At 35.5% G+C, this 18,009-nt stretch overlaps 2 protein-coding genes across 4 annotated transcripts in view; both read right to left on the bottom strand.

Annotated features, from left to right (window-relative positions):
- LOC137403815 (cationic amino acid transporter 2-like) overlaps positions 1–7,235 on the bottom strand; it is a 33,933-nt gene extending 26,698 nt beyond the window's left edge. Inside the window, exons 1-4 of the mRNA XM_068089870.1 lie at positions 7,128–7,235; positions 6,271–6,422; positions 2,191–2,310; positions 1,568–1,696 (exon numbers count right to left, since the gene is read on the bottom strand). Coding sequence (XP_067945971.1) covers positions 1,568–1,696; positions 2,191–2,310; positions 6,271–6,394 — 373 coding nt within the window. The 5' untranslated portion in view covers positions 6,395–6,422; positions 7,128–7,235. The remainder of the gene's footprint in view (positions 1–1,567; positions 1,697–2,190; positions 2,311–6,270; positions 6,423–7,127) is intronic.
- A 360-nt stretch (positions 7,236–7,595) lies between these two features.
- The window catches only part of LOC137403795 (uncharacterized), a 64,680-nt gene continuing 54,266 nt past the window's right edge, over positions 7,596–18,009 (bottom strand). For all 3 annotated transcript variants that reach the window (XM_068089842.1, XM_068089843.1, XM_068089844.1), the window contains 2 exons: positions 8,218–8,371; positions 7,596–8,087 (listed from right to left, as the gene is read on the bottom strand). In XM_068089842.1, the coding sequence (XP_067945943.1) occupies positions 7,925–8,087; positions 8,218–8,371 (317 nt within the window). In that variant the 3' untranslated portion in view covers positions 7,596–7,924. The remainder of the gene's footprint in view (positions 8,088–8,217; positions 8,372–18,009) is intronic.

Raw genomic sequence — 18,009 nt, 5'->3', positions numbered from 1 at the left:
CACTCTGTGTAACAGCTAAAGCACAGCTCTGTAGACACTCTGTGTGGTAACTAAAGTGCAGCTCTGTAAACATTCTGTGTAGCAGCCAAAGTGCAGCTTTGTTGTGTAGTGCAGTGTTCTCTCTGTGTAGTAACTAAATGTTAAACAATATTCTTAAATGTTAAGTAAAAACAAGCATAAACTCTTATTATCGCGAGCTTTTAATGAGTGACAATCTTGACTATGTATAATGTCTCTAGCCCCCACTCTCTCTCTAGCCCCCACTCTCTCTCCATCCCCCACTCTCTTTATCCCCCAGCCTCTCTATCCCCACTCTCCATCCCCCACTCTCTCTTTTCCCACTCTCTCCATCCCACACTCTTTCTCCTTCCCCCACTCTTTCTCTATCCCCCACTTTCTCCTTCCCCACTCCTTCCCACACTTTCCTTCCCCAACTCTGTCCTTTCCCGATTATCTTCTTACCCGACTCTCTCTTTCCCCACTCTCTCTGTCTCCTCTCGCTTTCCTCCACTCTTTCTTTCGCCCACTTTCTCTCTCTCTCTCTCTCTCTCTCTCTCTCTCGCCCCACTCTCTCTCCATTTCTCTCATTTACCACACTCTTTTCCCCTATCTCTCATTCCTCCTGATTTCCCAGTTCCTTTCCCCACTCTCCTCCCTCTTGATTTCCCTCCTTTCCTCTCAGCTTTCCCTCTTCTCTCCCTCCCTTTGTCTTCCTCCCTTTCTCTATCTCCCTCCCTTTTTTCTCTCCCCTGTTCTCTTTTCCCTCTCCCTCTTTCTCCCTTTTTCTTTTCCCCTTTCTCACCACCTATTTCTCTTCCAGTTGAGGAATTCATGACTCTTTCTCAAATTCACACGACCTGGTGCCTCCACTGAACACTGTTAATAGCTTTAGTTTACAACATCAAATGGTATTCATGTATAGGAAGCCAACTCAAGCCAAGTTTGTGTTACTGTTGATGTCATTCTGTTACACATATACACATTGTTACACATTAAGTATCTAAAGCTACATGTCGAGTCTTATAAAGTATCAGCTAGACATGACAGACACAGCTATATTGGCTCAAAAATATTGTTGTTAAAGTAAGTTTCATTGCTATTCAATGCTATCAATGAAGATAAGATAGCTGATGGGACTAGCCCATTGCTTGACTATTATATACGATGCACATGTAGCAGCTTACATTCACTCCTAGACAATTACTGACAGCAGAGACAGAATGTACAGCCACCAGACTACCGCAAAACTCGATAAAGAATTATCACAAGGCAGCATGTGAATTGACAATCTAGCTCGTATTAAAAAAGGTGCGACAAGAGAATTTTAGAAACATTGTTTCGCTATATAGTCTGTTAATACTGAAAGTTAAATTTTTTTCCTTTTGCTTTTTGCACAATAGAAGATTGAAAATACAGCCAGCTGCGCACTTTTAACACTGCCTAAGCAATAGTGTATTTCAGCGAACATGGTGAAAACTTGGCAGTTCCTATATTTTTAGAACAAATAAAAATGTTTCAATCATGTATGCCTGTACGCACTTTGTTAAAGTCCTAAAAACAAACAAACCTATCACATATTCCAGTATTAGATTCCAGCCAATGATAAATGCCAATAGTTCTCCAACTGTAACGTATGTGTAGACATAGGCAGAACCTGTTTTAGGTACTCGGGCGCCAAACTCAGCATAGCACACCCCTACAAGATAGCAAGTGATAAAATAGATCTCTAGAGCTAGAAGAGAAGTGATTGTATTCAAAAGGTGATGCTCTGTATAAACAAAAATCCATGCAATTATACCAAAAATTGTGATAACAGCTGAGCTGCATAGCAACTGTGGTGTATAGTTGAATTTGCTAGGGAAGAATTTTACATATTAGTAAAATAGACATCTTCAAATTTGTGATGTATCGATTACCTTGAGATTTGTATATTGTACAAAGTCCTTTTTATTATCAATTGAACCCAGATAATATTTAGGTTGCCATGATAATTGTTTTTTGGCCAGCCTTGAAGCCATCGCGTAAGGATATCTAATCAACAGTATATTATTGTCAATCGACTCAGCACAGATATTTAGCGTTAACCAACAGCTTTTATTAGCCCATAATTAATTGCAGGGTGATTGCTGTCACTAAAAAATCGATGAACTATCCTATTTAAGCCTTGGATAATGGCATTCAGTTACAAACCAGCGAATATGGACGCAATGGCAGCTATCAGGAATGATAGTACAACAGATGGTCCGGAATGTTCCTTGGCAACTTGTCCAGCGACTACGTAAATGCCAGCACCGAGGGTACTTCCTATGCCTAGAAAAATTTTGCATCAACAACTCAACACAAGACGAACGACTGACAAATCAAGCAATCTTTGCAAAATATGGAGCTGTTTGCAGCTGCCATTCAATTTGCGGATAAGCGCATTTATTGTATAAATGCGAATTTGTTGCGTATAACTCGGATTTATTGTACGTATAACAATAAATACGAGTGATGTACGCATGGAGGGTTGAGAGAGAGAGAAGCGACACAAGGTGTTTCCTTAAAAGCTTTGAGGCAGTGTTGTTAGGGCCTTTGTGAAATTTTTCATTTGTGATGACAATAACAAGGCTAGATTTGTGGTCTTGGCAAGAAATAGTGTAAATAATGATATAGTATTGAGATACAACCTACAGCTGACTAACTAATTCGGAGTTACTCTCTCTGTATAGTCAACTCCATATCGTTACACTTATATGCTTATCTACAATAGCCAATCACATCATTATATTAATTAGCTGCTGACTTAATGCTCTCTTCCTGTTATATTGCAAAAGCAAGTAGTTGTAGAATTAAATACACGTTATGCTAATCTCAATCTTACATCACTGATTTTTATCATCTCTACTCAGAATAAGTACACAAACCAGAAAATCCCTCACTCAACATATAGTTTGAGTGTGATGTAGAACAAGTTGAGGATTAACAGCCTACAATATCTAACCTTTACAATACGAATAGCTCTGTGTCATTCATTTTTTTCCACATGACATGATTAGCTTTTGTTGGTATTGGATTGGCCGGTGAAATAAAGTTAAGGTGAAATCCAATTTTCACAACTCCGGCAATGTAAGATATCCTTAATTAGTGGTTAGGACATAGATATGCTAGATAGCACACTTCTGAGCTAGGCCCCAGGGGCTAATTACAAGTGTACTATTACCATAGATATATAAACCTAGATTGGCCAATAGGGAAAAAGCCTGTCAGGCTTAAATAGCATGACGTAACGTCATTGTATTGTACCTCACGCTTGACTGCACTGTTGTTTACAATGGAGCTAATGAGGAGAATTTGACAAAATCCCATTTATTTTCACATAAAAACCTTCTTGGATACATAATCCAGTAAACTAAAGCAATTCTGTGATAATATCTGATAACCACCTTAGATTAAAACTATAAAAGCTATTAATTGTTGCGAACAAATCATGAGCCATCAGGGCTTTATTTGCCACCCTCTCCTATCCCCATTCTCTCTTTACCCCTTCTCCAAAGAAGAAGTGAGAAGGGGAAAAGAGAGAAGGGAGAAAGGGGAGGGGGGAGGAGCAAATAGCCCACCCACTGAAAGAGCCAGACCCTGGCTAGGTAAATAGACTAATATCATGTTAAACTAAACATGACTAAATATGATGAGCCTGTGAAGTTTTGATCTGATCAGGGAAATGGAATCAATGGCTTTCTTAGCTAGAGCTGGAACGAGACCAAGGAATGCAGGGTCGGACCAGACTCAGGGTCAGCAATGAGGGCCAAGATTGGGTCGGACCGGGTCAGCATGCGCGATTTTTTATTTATTTAAGGTTAAGAGAGAGTTCCATCACAGCCTAATGTTGTGACATCAATAAACTGAGATAAAAGAAACCATTATCACACCAATCATTATATTTTGTGGCTTGGTTTATAGATGCAATCTATAATTTATGGCTAGACATTGGTGGATCAATGCTATTCAATGGGTGACAGATTAATGGCATGATTTGGCTAGTATTTTTATTACAGATTATATTTTCAACTGCTATTATAATCAACAAGAGATTAGTTAAGAAATACTTTACAAATATAGAAATAGATAACTCAGCATAGTGGAAAGCAAAAATCCATCACTTCCCTAAAACTTTTGGTATTAATGAAAGAAACTAAAAATAAAATAAATTTGCTGGATTGAAGGTTCTTAGACGCGCTTTTAAGTTCCTCAGGATGATCTCATTGTAAATGCCTCAATAGTATTGAGGTGGACCGTTCTTTGTAGCTTAAAGGTTGACTTGCAACAAAATTCACATTACAGTTATTTGGTATCAAAATATTCACCATGTCTTACTCTGTTGTGTTGTAGGCGCCAAATACGTGGAAATGTGATTACAAGCATTTAAAATCTCAAAAACGAAAAACCGCCGTAGATTGGAATCTCTTTATTTCGATGACGTAGTCATTACAGTTTGGTTATCATCTTGTCACGTGATGTTCTCACGTGAATTGAAAAGCCAATAAAAAGCTAAATATAAAACTTATCGTAGCACTAGTTTATGACAAACACTTCGGGTTTTACCGAAGACCCCGTATCAAATATAGATGATCGCTACTTGACAGTTTTGTTTCGGCATTATTCAATCGTCAAGTCGTAATCTGATCACGTGACCCAATACTTCGAAAATAATTTTTGCAGCACTTTCGATTATCACAGGTGACCAACAGGCTCGTCATGATAATCAGACAATGATATGTACTCCTTCGAGCTAAGGTGAAAAAGTTTCACGAATTTTTACGGTAAGTTATAAGATATCAGTGCTAAAAGTGACAGCATTACAATGACGATAAAACAGACGCGTAAGAACAATAGACATGGTTTTATTGAATGCGTGAAGTATATTTATGAAAATATTTCGACGAATGGGGTTGCATGAAAGTGTAAACAGAAACCATCCTGTAACAACTACGTCCCATTTGAGCCGTTTTGGAAAGCGAATCCAAACTACGGCAGTCTCGTGTGGCTGCGATTTTCTGTTCGTTTTTGAGCTTTTAAGAGCTTGTAATCACATTTCCACATATTTGGCACCTACAACACAACAGAGTAAGACATGGTGAATCTTTTGATACCACATAACTGTAATGTGAATTTTATTGCAAGCCAACATTTAAACAATAGCATGATGTTGAACCTCAGCATCTTCTCCATGGTAGCAATTAGTGCTAGCCTGGGAAAGTTTTTCACCAATCCAGCACTACTAAGCAACACTCTCGTCGCTTTTTCACTGTGGTTGCAAACCTCAATCACCACAGGCGAAGACAAAGTCAAGCCGCCACGATTCTTAACTGTGATTAGGGAATTCGTTGCTTGGTTTACATCATAGTTGGTAACATCCACGATGCTAGTGATACAATCATTACATTTCAGCTTTGGTGACCTAGCCAGCTACATAGCCAGCTGTAAAATAATCATTCTGCCTCATTTTTGACTTAAGACATACTTGCATACTCATCATATTTAGTCATGTTTAGTTCAGCATGATATTAGTCTATTTACCTAGCCAGGGTCTGGCTCTTTGAGTGGGTGGGCTGTTTGCCCCCTCTCCTTTCTCCCTTCTCTCTTTTCCCCTTCTCACTTCTTCTTTGGAGAAGGGGAAAAGAGAGAATGGGAATAGGAGAAGGTGGCAAATAGAGCCCTGATGGCTCATGATTTGTTCGCAACAATTCATAGCTTTTATAGTTTTAATCTAAGGTGGTTATCAGATATTATCACAAAATTGCTTTAGTTTACTGGATTATCTATCCAAGAAAGATTTTATGTGAAAATAAATGTGATTTTGTCAAATTCTCCTCATTAGCTCCATTGTTAACAACAGTGCAGTCAAGCGTGAGGTACAATACAATGACGTTACGTCATGCTATTTAAGTCTGACAAGACAACCGATGGGAATAGCTATTATTGGCCAATCTAGGTTTATATATCTATGACTATTACTATCGAGTAAGTATCAGCAACTACCTACCGGTGCAACGACAAAACAAAGCGACGTTTATAGAGACAAACATCACATTATATAGAATCTAAGCAGAAGTTATGACTTGGAGAAAATAACTCCGAGCAGACCTATGAGAAAAGGAGCCAATGCAAAAAAGAAAGATTGAGGAACCATGTAACTTATGGCTATGGTAAATACCTAAAAACCGGACATATTTGATAGCCAAACGTTTCACATATTCTAATTGTATGACAATCACACTATCTACTTACCAAGAGCAGTGAGATCAAAGGTTGTTAAACATCTGAGCAGTTTTGTCTCTTCCACGTTATCATAATCGATTCTTTTCAGACGAAAAAGTGTAGAAAATGATCTCGAAACTATGCTAGCAGACATGGTAATTTAGGTACAAGTAGTATTTGCCCTAAAATTAAAAACACGAGACAATGAAACGATAAGCAAAACAAATTATATTATCAAAAATTTAGCTTGAAATATCGTTTTAGCAGTTTTTTAAACATTGACAGAAATGAACTCGTACTGCAAACCATCTGTTCGGAGCATTACCTGTCTAATCTACTTTATGCCACTTTTAATTTTAAAACAACAAAAACTACAATAGATATTGAGATCATTAGTCGAACGATTTTTTTAAATTTGCTTTCGACTATAGCGATGTTCTGGTTGGTTCTTTGTTCTAGTTCTCTTTTGGTTGAGCTCTGTCTGATCAGCAAGTTTCATTGTACAGAAATGCGAGGAAGACGTTCCATCATTTCTTCAGCTCTGTAACAACTATTGTTACATTTGAGCCATCGTAAATCAACTAGCGAGATATCACTTATGAATGCAACCATGCAAAATTATAACTGGGTTTGTATATTAATTATATTCATAACTAATGTCATCGTATGAGATGCGAGATAAAACAGAAAGAAGATTACAGGAAGATTACCTGAAGGAAACTGCAAGTAAAATAAAGACACTTAAAGAAGCGTTTAGGTTTGTAAAATATGACTATTGCTTACCACAATAAAGATTGCTCATAATAAAAAGCGCTCATTTCTACATGTATCACTCACACATGGGAACATGTAGAATTTTTAATTGAGCCAGTCATTCAATAACTTACCTATAAACTAATTAAATTTGCAGTAGCAACTGACAAAAACAATCAAGTCGCAACATCTTAAATATTTCAATGGAGTAACTGTCGTGTTTCACCAACCTTTCGCTCATTAGCCAGTCACATGATCATCACATGACATCCAAAGTGCATAAGAAAAGAACGTTTAAGAGAAAACAACTCCAAAACGTGCACGTGTTCGATATTGAGTTAAGATTAGTCACGGCCAAATGGATTTGCAAGTTCTCGCGTATAAATACGTACATCCTTTTTCATGGTACATGTTACCTTACATGGTTTATTAAATGTGTCTCACAAAAGCATGACAATGGGGTTGCGCAAAACTGGGTGAAATGGTGACTTTGAAAGCATGTCTAGTTGGAGAATATTTCAGATAGACTGATAGTATTAAGTTGCATGATTTGCGATTAGTTATCAATACTGTATCGAAACATAATTGCATCCTCATAAAGATAACAAGTCCATAACTGCATGTATTTCTCAATAAGTAGCATACTTAGGACCGGTCTGTAACTCATCAAAAATATTAGTCAATCTATAATCAGAAATATATAATAATACCTGGACAGTTAATGGGATATAATCAAATGACCACAAAAATCATCAATACACGTAATGGATTGTCAAAATAATATGAATATTGATATGTAGAGAGAGATGCACATGAGGAAATAAAGAAAGATATTTACAAGTGGCGACAGGGCAATCAATAAAAGTCCAGTCTATCATCAACAAAATACACGCAAATCATGTTGTACGGATCATCTGTGCATTACGATGCACTAGTCAGCCAATGAAATAAAACCGCTGTCAATACTGTTAGGATTCTGTAAATTAGTTGGAATAGAGACACCCACAGACTGCTTCCGATCCACTTTGCTGTCGCATGAAAGCTTGTAGATAAGATTTTCCAGCCTCAGATTCCTTTTAGGATAATTACTTGGGCTAAAACGACAACAAGAGTAGGCCTATACATCAACATGAACTTGGCTAGAACACAGAGTCTTTTAGGCTACAGTTGACCATGAACGCATGATATAACAGTGAAGCTAAGAGCTAGACACCGGTAAAATACCCTGCTAGCTCGGCAGTCTCGATGCAGCCATAGTTGTCCAGCATGAAATCATCGCTGCCTTGACTGGCAGCAGTCTCCAAGGAGTTTATAGACTGTAGGTCATCATCGAGGTGTGGCGATTCAGAAGGGTCAATATCACCGCACGCAATACCATCTAAAACAGTTTGATTTTCTAGTACGATGTGCAATCAACAGACAAAACTATCGGCTAAGAAAAAACATACATACAGATGAGTTCAAGCACCAGTCATTGCATGGTTGTATTTTGTTTTAAACTTATTCTTTCTCTTTTCCCTGTCTATGGGTACACCTATTAATCTGTCTCATATGATGTATGTATTTACGCTATATGCACTCAGTTTATTTGGAGTGATCATCTTAAGGGGCCAATTTTCTTTATTTCGGGAAATGTGTTGCGCGGCAGAGAGCGTGATCAGAGCCGTAGGGACCGCGGTCATTGCAGTCACTGGACTGAGCCTTCATACCATCGGAGAAGGCTTTGCCCCCGAAAAGCAGACTGGGATGACCGAGTAAATAATTAGAAGTCCGAGTGATGAATAAGTAGAAAAGTGGTCAAAGCCTAATGAAAAGCGATTGTATAAAAAATGGAAAACGCCATCGTGCCAGCAGAGCAGCTCAGGCTCTCCTCATCATTGTCAATAATTGCACACACATTTGAATTCATGTGTTTATATATATTTGTCATGAAATATATATTCTCTAGTGACTAAACACTACGTGTGTTTGTTTACTTTGCTTGACTGTCTTATGGAGAGTAAAGTAGAGTAAAGTAAAGTGAACTAAAGTAAAGGAGTGGGCAGTTTCCTTTACAAATGTATAAATAGCCACCTAAATCAAAGATGACAACTCTGGAGGAAAAACTCGATGTCTTTATAACATGTCCAGGTATAGTTAAAGAGTGCCACACTGATAAATGTCTTCATAATATGTCCAAGTATATTTAAAGAGTGCCACACTGATAAATGTCTTTATAATATGTCCAGGTATATTTAAAGAGTGCCACACTGATAAATGTCTTTATAACATGTCCAGGTATATTTAAAGAGTGCCACACTAATAAATGTCTTTATAACATGTCCAGGTATATTTAAAAAGTGCCACACTGATAAATGTCTTTATAACATGTCCAGGTATATTTAAAGAGTGCCACACTGATAAATGTCTTTATAATATGTCCAGGTATATTTAAAGAGTGCCACACTGATAAATGTCTTCATAATATGTCCAGGTATATTTAAAGAGTGCCACACTGATAAATGTCTTTATAACATGTCCAGGTATAGTTAAAGAGTGCCACACTGATAAATGTCTTTATAACATGTCCAGGTATATTTAAAGAGTGCCACACTGATAAATGTCTTTATAACATGTCCAGGTATATTTAAAGAGTGCCACACTAATAAATGTCTTTATAACATGTCCAGGTATATTTAAAGAGTGCCACACTGATAAATGTCTTTATAACATGTCCAGGTATATTTAAAGAGTGCCACACTGATAAATGTCTTTATAACATGTCCAGGTATATTTAAAGAGTGCCACACTAATAAATGTCTTTATAACATGTCCAGGTATATTTAAAGAGTGCCACACTGATAAATGTCTTTATAACATGTCCAGGTATATTTAAAGAGTGCCACACTGATAAATGTCTTTATAACATGTCCAGGTATATTTAAAGAGTGCCACACTAATAAATGTCTTTATAACATGTCCAAGTATATTTAAAGAGTGCCACACTGATAAATGTCTTTATAATATGTCCAGGTATATTTAAAGAGTGCCACACTGATAAATGTCTTTATAACATGTCCAGGTATATTTAAAGAGTGCCACACTAATAAATGTCTTTATAACATGTCCAGGTATATTTAAAAAGTGCCACACTGATAAATGTCTTTATAACATGTCCAGGTATATTTAAAGAGTGCCACACTGATAAATGTCTTTATAATATGTCCAGGTATATTTAAAGAGTGCCACACTGATAAATGTCTTCATAATATGTCCAGGTATATTTAAAGAGTGCCACACTGATAAATGTCTTTATAACATGTCCAGGTATAGTTAAAGAGTGCCACACTGATAAATGTCTTTATAACATGTCCAGGTATATTTAAAGAGTGCCACACTGATAAATGTCTTTATAACATGTCCAGGTATATTTAAAGAGTGCCACACTGATAAATGTCTTTATAACATGTCCAGGTATATTTAAAGAGTGCCACACTAATAAATGTCTTTATAACATGTCCAGGTATATTTAAAGAGTGCCACACTGATAAATGTCTTTATAACATGTCCAGGTATATTTAAAGAGTGCCACACTGATAAATGTCTTTATAACATGTCCAGGTATATTTAAAGAGTGCCACACTAATAAATGTCTTTATAACATGTCCAGGTATATTTAAAAAGTGCCACACTGATAAATGTCTTTATAACATGTCCAGGTATATTTAAAAAGTGCCACACTGATAAATGTCTTTATAACATGTCCAGGTATATTTAAAGAGTGCCACACTGATAAATGTCTTCATAACATGTCCAGGTATATTTAAAAAGTGCCACACTGATAAATGTCTTTATAACATGTCCAGGTATAGTTAAAGAGTGCCACACTGATAAATGTCTTCATAATATGTCCAAGTATATTTAAAGAGTGCCACACTGATAAATGTCTTTATAATATGTCCAGGTATATTTAAAGAGTGCCACACTGATAAATGTCTTTATAACATGTCCAGGTATATTTAAAGAGTGCCACACTAATAAATGTCTTTATAACATGTCCAGGTATATTTAAAAAGTGCCACACTGATAAATGTCTTTATAACATGTCCAGGTATATTTAAAGAGTGCCACACTGATAAATGTCTTCATAACATGTCCAGGTATATTTAAAGAGTGCCACACTGATAAATGTCTTTATAACACGTCCAAGTATATTTAAAGAGTGCCACACTGATAAATGTCTTTATAATATGTCCAGGTATATTTAAAGAGTGCCACACTGATAAATGTCTTTATAACATGTCCAGGTATATTTAAAGAGTGCCACACTAATAAATGTCTTTATAACATGTCCAGGTATATTTAAAAAGTGCCACACTGATAAATGTCTTTATAACATGTCCAGGTATATTTAAAGAGTGCCACACTGATAAATGTCTTCATAACATGTCCAGGTATATTTAAAGAGTGTCACACTGATAAATGTCTTTATAACATGTCCAGGTATATTTAAAGAGTGCCACACTGATAAATGTCTTTATAATATGTCCAGGTATATTTAAAGAGTGCCACACTGATAAATGTCTTTATAACATGTCCAGGTATATTTAAAGAGTGCCACACTAATAAATGTCTTTATAACATGTCCAGGTATATTTAAAAAGTGCCACACTGATAAATGTCTTTATAACATGTCCAGGTATATTTAAAGAGTGCCACACTGATAAATGTCTTCATAACATGTCCAGGTATATTTAAAGAGTGTCACACTGATAAATGTCTTTATAACATGTCCAGGTATATTTAAAGAGTGCCACACTGATAAATGTCTTTATAATATGTCCAGGTATATTTAAAGAGTGCCACACTGATAAATGTCTTTATAACATGTCCAGGTATATTTAAAGAGTGCCACACTAATAAATGTCTTTATAACATGTCCAGGTATATTTAAAAAGTGCCACACTGATAAATGTCTTTATAACATGTCCAGGTATATTTAAAGAGTGCCACACTGATAAATGTCTTCATAACATGTCCAGGTATATTTAAAGAGTGCCACACTGATAAATGTCTTTATAACACGTCCAAGTATATTTAAAGAGTGCCACACTGATAAATGTCTTTATAATATGTCCAGGTATATTTAAAGAGTGCCACACTGATAAATGTCTTTATAACATGTCCAGGTATATTTAAAGAGTGCCACACTAATAAATGTCTTTATAACATGTCCAGGTATATTTAAAAAGTGCCACACTGATAAATGTCTTTATAACATGTCCAGGTATATTTAAAGAGTGCCACACTGATAAATGTCTTCATAACATGTCCAGGTATATTTAAAGAGTGCCACACTGATAAATGTCTTTATAATATGTCCAGGTATATTTAAAGAGTGCCACACTGATAAATGTCTTCATAACATGTCCAGGTATATTTAAAGAGTGCCACACTGATAAATGTCTTTATAACACGTCCAGGTATATTTAAAGAGTGTCACACTGATAAATGTCTTTATAACATGTCCAGGTATATTTAAAGAGTGCCACACTGATAAATGTCTTTATAATATGTCCAGGTATATTTAAAGAGTGCCACACTGATAAATGTCTTCATAACATGTCCAGGTATAGTTAAAGAGTGCCACACTAATAAATGTCTTTATAACATGTCCAGGTATATTTAAAGAGTGCCACACTGATAAATATCTTTATAACATGTCCAGGTATATTTAAAGAGTGTCACACTGATAAATGTCTTTATAACACGTCCAGGTATATTTAAAGAGTGCCACACTGATAAAAGTCTTTATAACATGTCCAGGTATATTTAAAGAGTGTCACACTGATAAATGTCTTTATAACATGTCCAGGTATATTTAAAGAGTGCCACACTGATAAAAGTCTTTATAACATGTCCAGGTATATTTAAAGAGTGCCACACTAATAAATGTCTTTATAACACGTCCAGGTATATTTAAAGAGTGCCACACTGACAAATGTCTTTATAACACGTCCAGGTATATTTAAAGACTGCTACACGGGTGCAGAGCATGTAAAAAGAGCAGTAAGCTAGAGTAAAACCAAACTAACAAAAGTTTTCAACAGCAAATCTTTATAAATTACAATAACATTGGAGGTTTTTGGATCCAATCTACATTTGGGAAAAACACGCACTTGAGCTTTCATTTTTTTATCATCAATTAAAAGGTGTAACGTGACAAAGGAATTAATATATTTTATATATTTTCTTCGCATAATCAAGTCAATGAACAACCAAGTGACAAAAGTAATAAATAGCGACAACAAAAAACTACAACCATGGCCAGAACTACCACAATGACAAATGTATGAAGAAAACTTGTAACACATGAAAGTTGTAATACATAAGTTAATCTTCTGTTAAAAACAGAACAACTGACAACTCCAACAAAAGAAATGTTGGTGGAAGTAAATATAATTAAGATGCTCATGCTGTTGATTGATAACGCGTAACGATTTTTACGCAGACCCAGAACTTAGGTATTGTTTTAGAGAAAATCTAGCTTTCCAGGTAAGCTAGTCAAACTCATTAGGTAATTATTCTATTACCCGTGTAATGATGAGCATTCGGCCAGTATATATGTATATATATATCTATATACATCTATATATACATCTATATATGCCCGGGCATTCAACTCGTACATTATATATATATATATATATATTAGTTTAATGTCTGGCGTTGCCCGGGTAATAGAGTAATTACCTAATGAATTTGAGTAAACTGTCCGGCGTTGCCCGGGTAATAAAAACAATCTTTGGACAGAAAATTTGTTTTCATTCAACATATAGAACATTAACCATTCTAAATTTTAAACTTCATAACATAGCAAAGCTGTTTTTTGTGCAGTTCAAATGAATAAAAAAAACAACTAAAGGTCTTCAAGCCTTTTCAAACAGCTGTAACTTTTAAATTTCATCTCATGAAAGAAGTGTTTTGTTAAAATAAATTAGGAAGAAAAGTAAAACTGTAAAGGTGCTCAAATGGTGCTTGGTGGCTAATTGCATGGTTTGAAACTTGCAGTTGAAATCTTTGTGTGTTCAAGTCCAGCAGGATGCGAGCTTTTAATCCAAGATTTTAATAGCTCTAACTGGACATACCGAAGTGCACAATCATACAGACAGGCACACAGACACATAAACTTGGAGGTTTATGTATATATATACATTTATGTATATATATACAAATGTATATATATACAGTGCACCCTCAAGTTACGATTTCAATCTGTGCCAGGGTTGGCATCGTATGATGAAAATCATACGAAGGGGAGGGGTATAGAAACTATAGTAATTATATAATGCAAACATCCCTGGTAAAATACTTTTATACAAGTACTGTACATATTAAAAGTTAGTAACAAGATAGTATATTAACCATAGTAACTATAGTTACCTACATTAACTTTAATATATTTATTATATTTATTGGTTATGATCTGCAATAAAATGTAATGTTGCAATGTGCAGTGTGTACCGTAGAGAGTTCTTACCTTCAAGACTGAGGAATTTGAAACATAAACTTTGAATTCACTTGAAATAAGTTTAGCTTATTTAACACACGCTTAAAGCTAAGTTTTAGTATGTATTTTTAACTATTTTACTGAATTTCAACATTTTATCGCGAAAATTTTATTACATATAATTGTCTGGGTTCGTTTTCAGTATATTTTTAAAGGATCTCATTAAAACCTGTTTTAACATAATTCGCCAACAGGCCCGTCTTCCCTGGGGCAGCTGTCAGGCTGAGCCGCCCCAACTTTTTGGGAATTTTTCACGGCTAAGTACAGTCAAACTCGGATAACTCGCCCTCGGATAAAATGTAACATTTCATCTCAAACACAAGGTTAACTCGAACGAATTTGTTTGGTCAGTTCCAACGCAATGATAAATTGCTTCAGATAACTCGACCTCAACATAATTTATTCGAAAAGTTATTTGCCCAACGACCATGTTTTTATCGCTGTAGAATATCACTTCATTCCAAGCCATAGAAACAAACATCAACTTTTAGTAGTTCTTAGGCGTCATTATTATCATCATCAGCGGCAAAATATTCTTGTTAACGACTTTTATAAAGGTTTGCAAAAGATCAAGTTTTACCCAACACCCGCTTGGCCATGTCCCATTAAAAGCGTAAAAACCTCCGAATGAACTTAAAATAAAATCCGCAAAATTGATTTATGTTAAAACGCTCAAAAGAAAAATGTCTTTTTTTCTGAGCCTATTTTAATTTAAAAACGTCTCGTCAGTCACATCACCTAAAACAAAACAAATCTCAAAAAATAGAAAAATGTTGATACTTTCCGATAAAATTTTTTAAAACTTCACACGAGAGGCCTGGCTGAGGCCCTACATGAGAGAAAAGTGTTGGGGGCTTACACCGCCCCCCTCCACACCCCTAAGTGTTCATAACTAGTCGCCTAACATTAGTCGCCCCAACTTGCAACCAGTGAATACAGGCCTGGCCAAGAATGTTCGAACGATGCTGTTTTTGTAACAGTATGAATTTTGTTAGCAGGTTAAAAGAAGTCGTCTGACCTTCGGTTTGAAGAGATCGCAACTCCAACTTTGCTACAGATTCTAGCTTGCTTTACTCTCGAGAAGTGCTAGCCTGAAAGCAATCTGTTGTGTCTTTTTTGTGAGCAGCATTTCGGCGTCTGTTACTTTTTCGTACATAATAAGCACACCGGCTGCCAAATTTGCATTGGGACGAACAATTTGCTCCAGTTTCATAACGTTAATAAAGTTTTGATTAATACATCATTTATCGTGTGTAATTAAGAAAAGGGTGTATCTATATACATGTATATATATTCTAGCTGTGCTACCTGGCGTTGCCCGGGTAATACAAAAGTATTTAGACAGAAAATTGATTTGTATTTCACATATAACGACATTTGCCATTCTAACTATCAAACTAAATACTGTATCATGGAAAAAGTGTTGTCTTATAAACAATGAGAACTAGTGAGAGTTGCTCGCTATTAGCCAGTATGTTTAATAATGTGAGCGAACAGCTTCTCGTGAAGTTACGCTATGACCCGCGTTGTATGCAAAGCATTTAAGTATTTGCTCTCATATAATGACTTACATTGGCAAGCTAGCAAGTAGATTTCTGTAGTCTAGTGGGTAGGGCATCAGACTCTTAAATAACAGGGCCAGAGATCAAATCATCTTCGGTATGGAATAATTATTCCAAAATTTAAAGATCTATAATAGCTGGACAATCATTACTACAAATACACATACGATGACAAAGTTTGAGAAATATATATTTCTCAAATTTTGTCATTTGTCATCCTTCAGTATGACCAACTATGACTATTAAAATTTTACTTAAAATTTCACATGTTGCTGGACTTACTCTGAATACTTACTTACCCTGACTTACTACTTACTCTGAAAACTTTTTCCCAGCCACACTACGTTTCCTTAATTCTAATAATAGTGCATTAATTTATAGGTACATGTATTTCCATGCTAAATGATGTGTTAATTGAAACTATGAATTAAATTAACTCTATGAAACACAACACTTTTTCTACTTCGCCGTACTAAAGCCAATTGGTATTCCGCAAAACGATATCAACAATAATCTTCCAAGAAATTGAATTTTGGCGACCACATCTCAGTTCAGCGTCATCCGCTATAATGAAAATCGGGTTCGCAAACAGACAAGTAATAAATTTTTAGTTGAAAGGTTACTAAAATCCATACAAAAACTTTTTTCAAGTATGTCTTTAGCAAGCTAATTACATATAAGCTAGGTTCAGCGTTTATGCCACGCGTCTGTCTTGAAGGTAAGAACTCTGCACGTAGTACATTGTAATGTAACATTTGTTTTGCAGATCATACCCACAAAATGCACTAAAGTTTTTGTAGGTAACTATAGTTACTAAGGTTTACATATTGCTTTGTTACTACTTTTAATGATTTTTAATAGGCAGTGATTGCATTAGATAATTACTATGGGTTTCTATACCAGTTTATACGATAATTTCAGCTTATGATGCCAACGCTGAAACGAACTAAAATCATATAATTGTATACCAAGTGATTTTTCATTGTAATCATAGCAAAACAGACTATATTTAGCCATTACTTGCTAATGATTTCACATTTACATTTAAAAATTTCTCTAGTTTTATTTTTCCTCCCAATTTATTTTAACACAACACTTCTTCCATGATAAGAAATTCAAAAGTTACAGTTGTTTGAAAAAGCTTGAAAACCTTTAGTTGTTTTTTTCTTGATTCATTTAAACTGCACAAAAACACTTTTTCGGTTTTCTTATGATATGAAGTTTAAAAGTTAGAATGCTAAGTGTTGTATACAGTATGTTAAATAAAATTAAATTTTCTGTCCAAAGACTTTTTGTTAACCCGGCAACGCCGGGTAGCACAGCTAGTACATTATATAGTAAGAGCCATGAAACATGAGAGTCTTCGTATACTCATGTGTAGCCTATGTGTGTACTTCGGTATGTCCAGTTATAGCTATTAAAGATGTGGTTGCATCAGATTTGAGTTGATTTTAAAGGAAACTATTTTTCTTTGTCTTTCAGTAGATATGTTGTTTGTTGTGTTAGGCAATCTCATTGTCAAGATATTTGAAGATTAAAATCGAAGAAATTTGATCGCGGTAAAAACGCTCAGGCCACAAAAACATGCCCAGACTTGCCCAAAATGATGTAATGCGTGATACAACCTGTCTCTATCTCTCGTATTCACATCGGCTATTGCAATAAGTCTAGTCCTACGCGGCTCTAGTCCTACGCGCGGCTCTATTGGCATATATTTTATATTGTATTTGCTCATGTTGGCTAGAATAAAATTATAAATCAAGCTACAGATACATTAGTACTAATGTCTCAGACGCCTCAAACAAGGGATATTAAACACTTGTCATATTAGCTTCTTCTAAATGCTGTGTAAACATCTTAGTACCGACTACCAATTCTACCGGTCTATGGTAATTATGTCAAGCA

The sequence above is a fragment of the Watersipora subatra genome, chromosome 9, assembly GCF_963576615.1.
Source record: "Watersipora subatra chromosome 9, tzWatSuba1.1, whole genome shotgun sequence".
NCBI classification, from domain to species: domain Eukaryota; kingdom Metazoa; phylum Bryozoa; class Gymnolaemata; order Cheilostomatida; family Watersiporidae; genus Watersipora; species Watersipora subatra.
The sequence above is the reverse complement of the archived record's forward strand: the minus strand, read 5'-3'. Positions and strand labels throughout refer to the sequence as shown.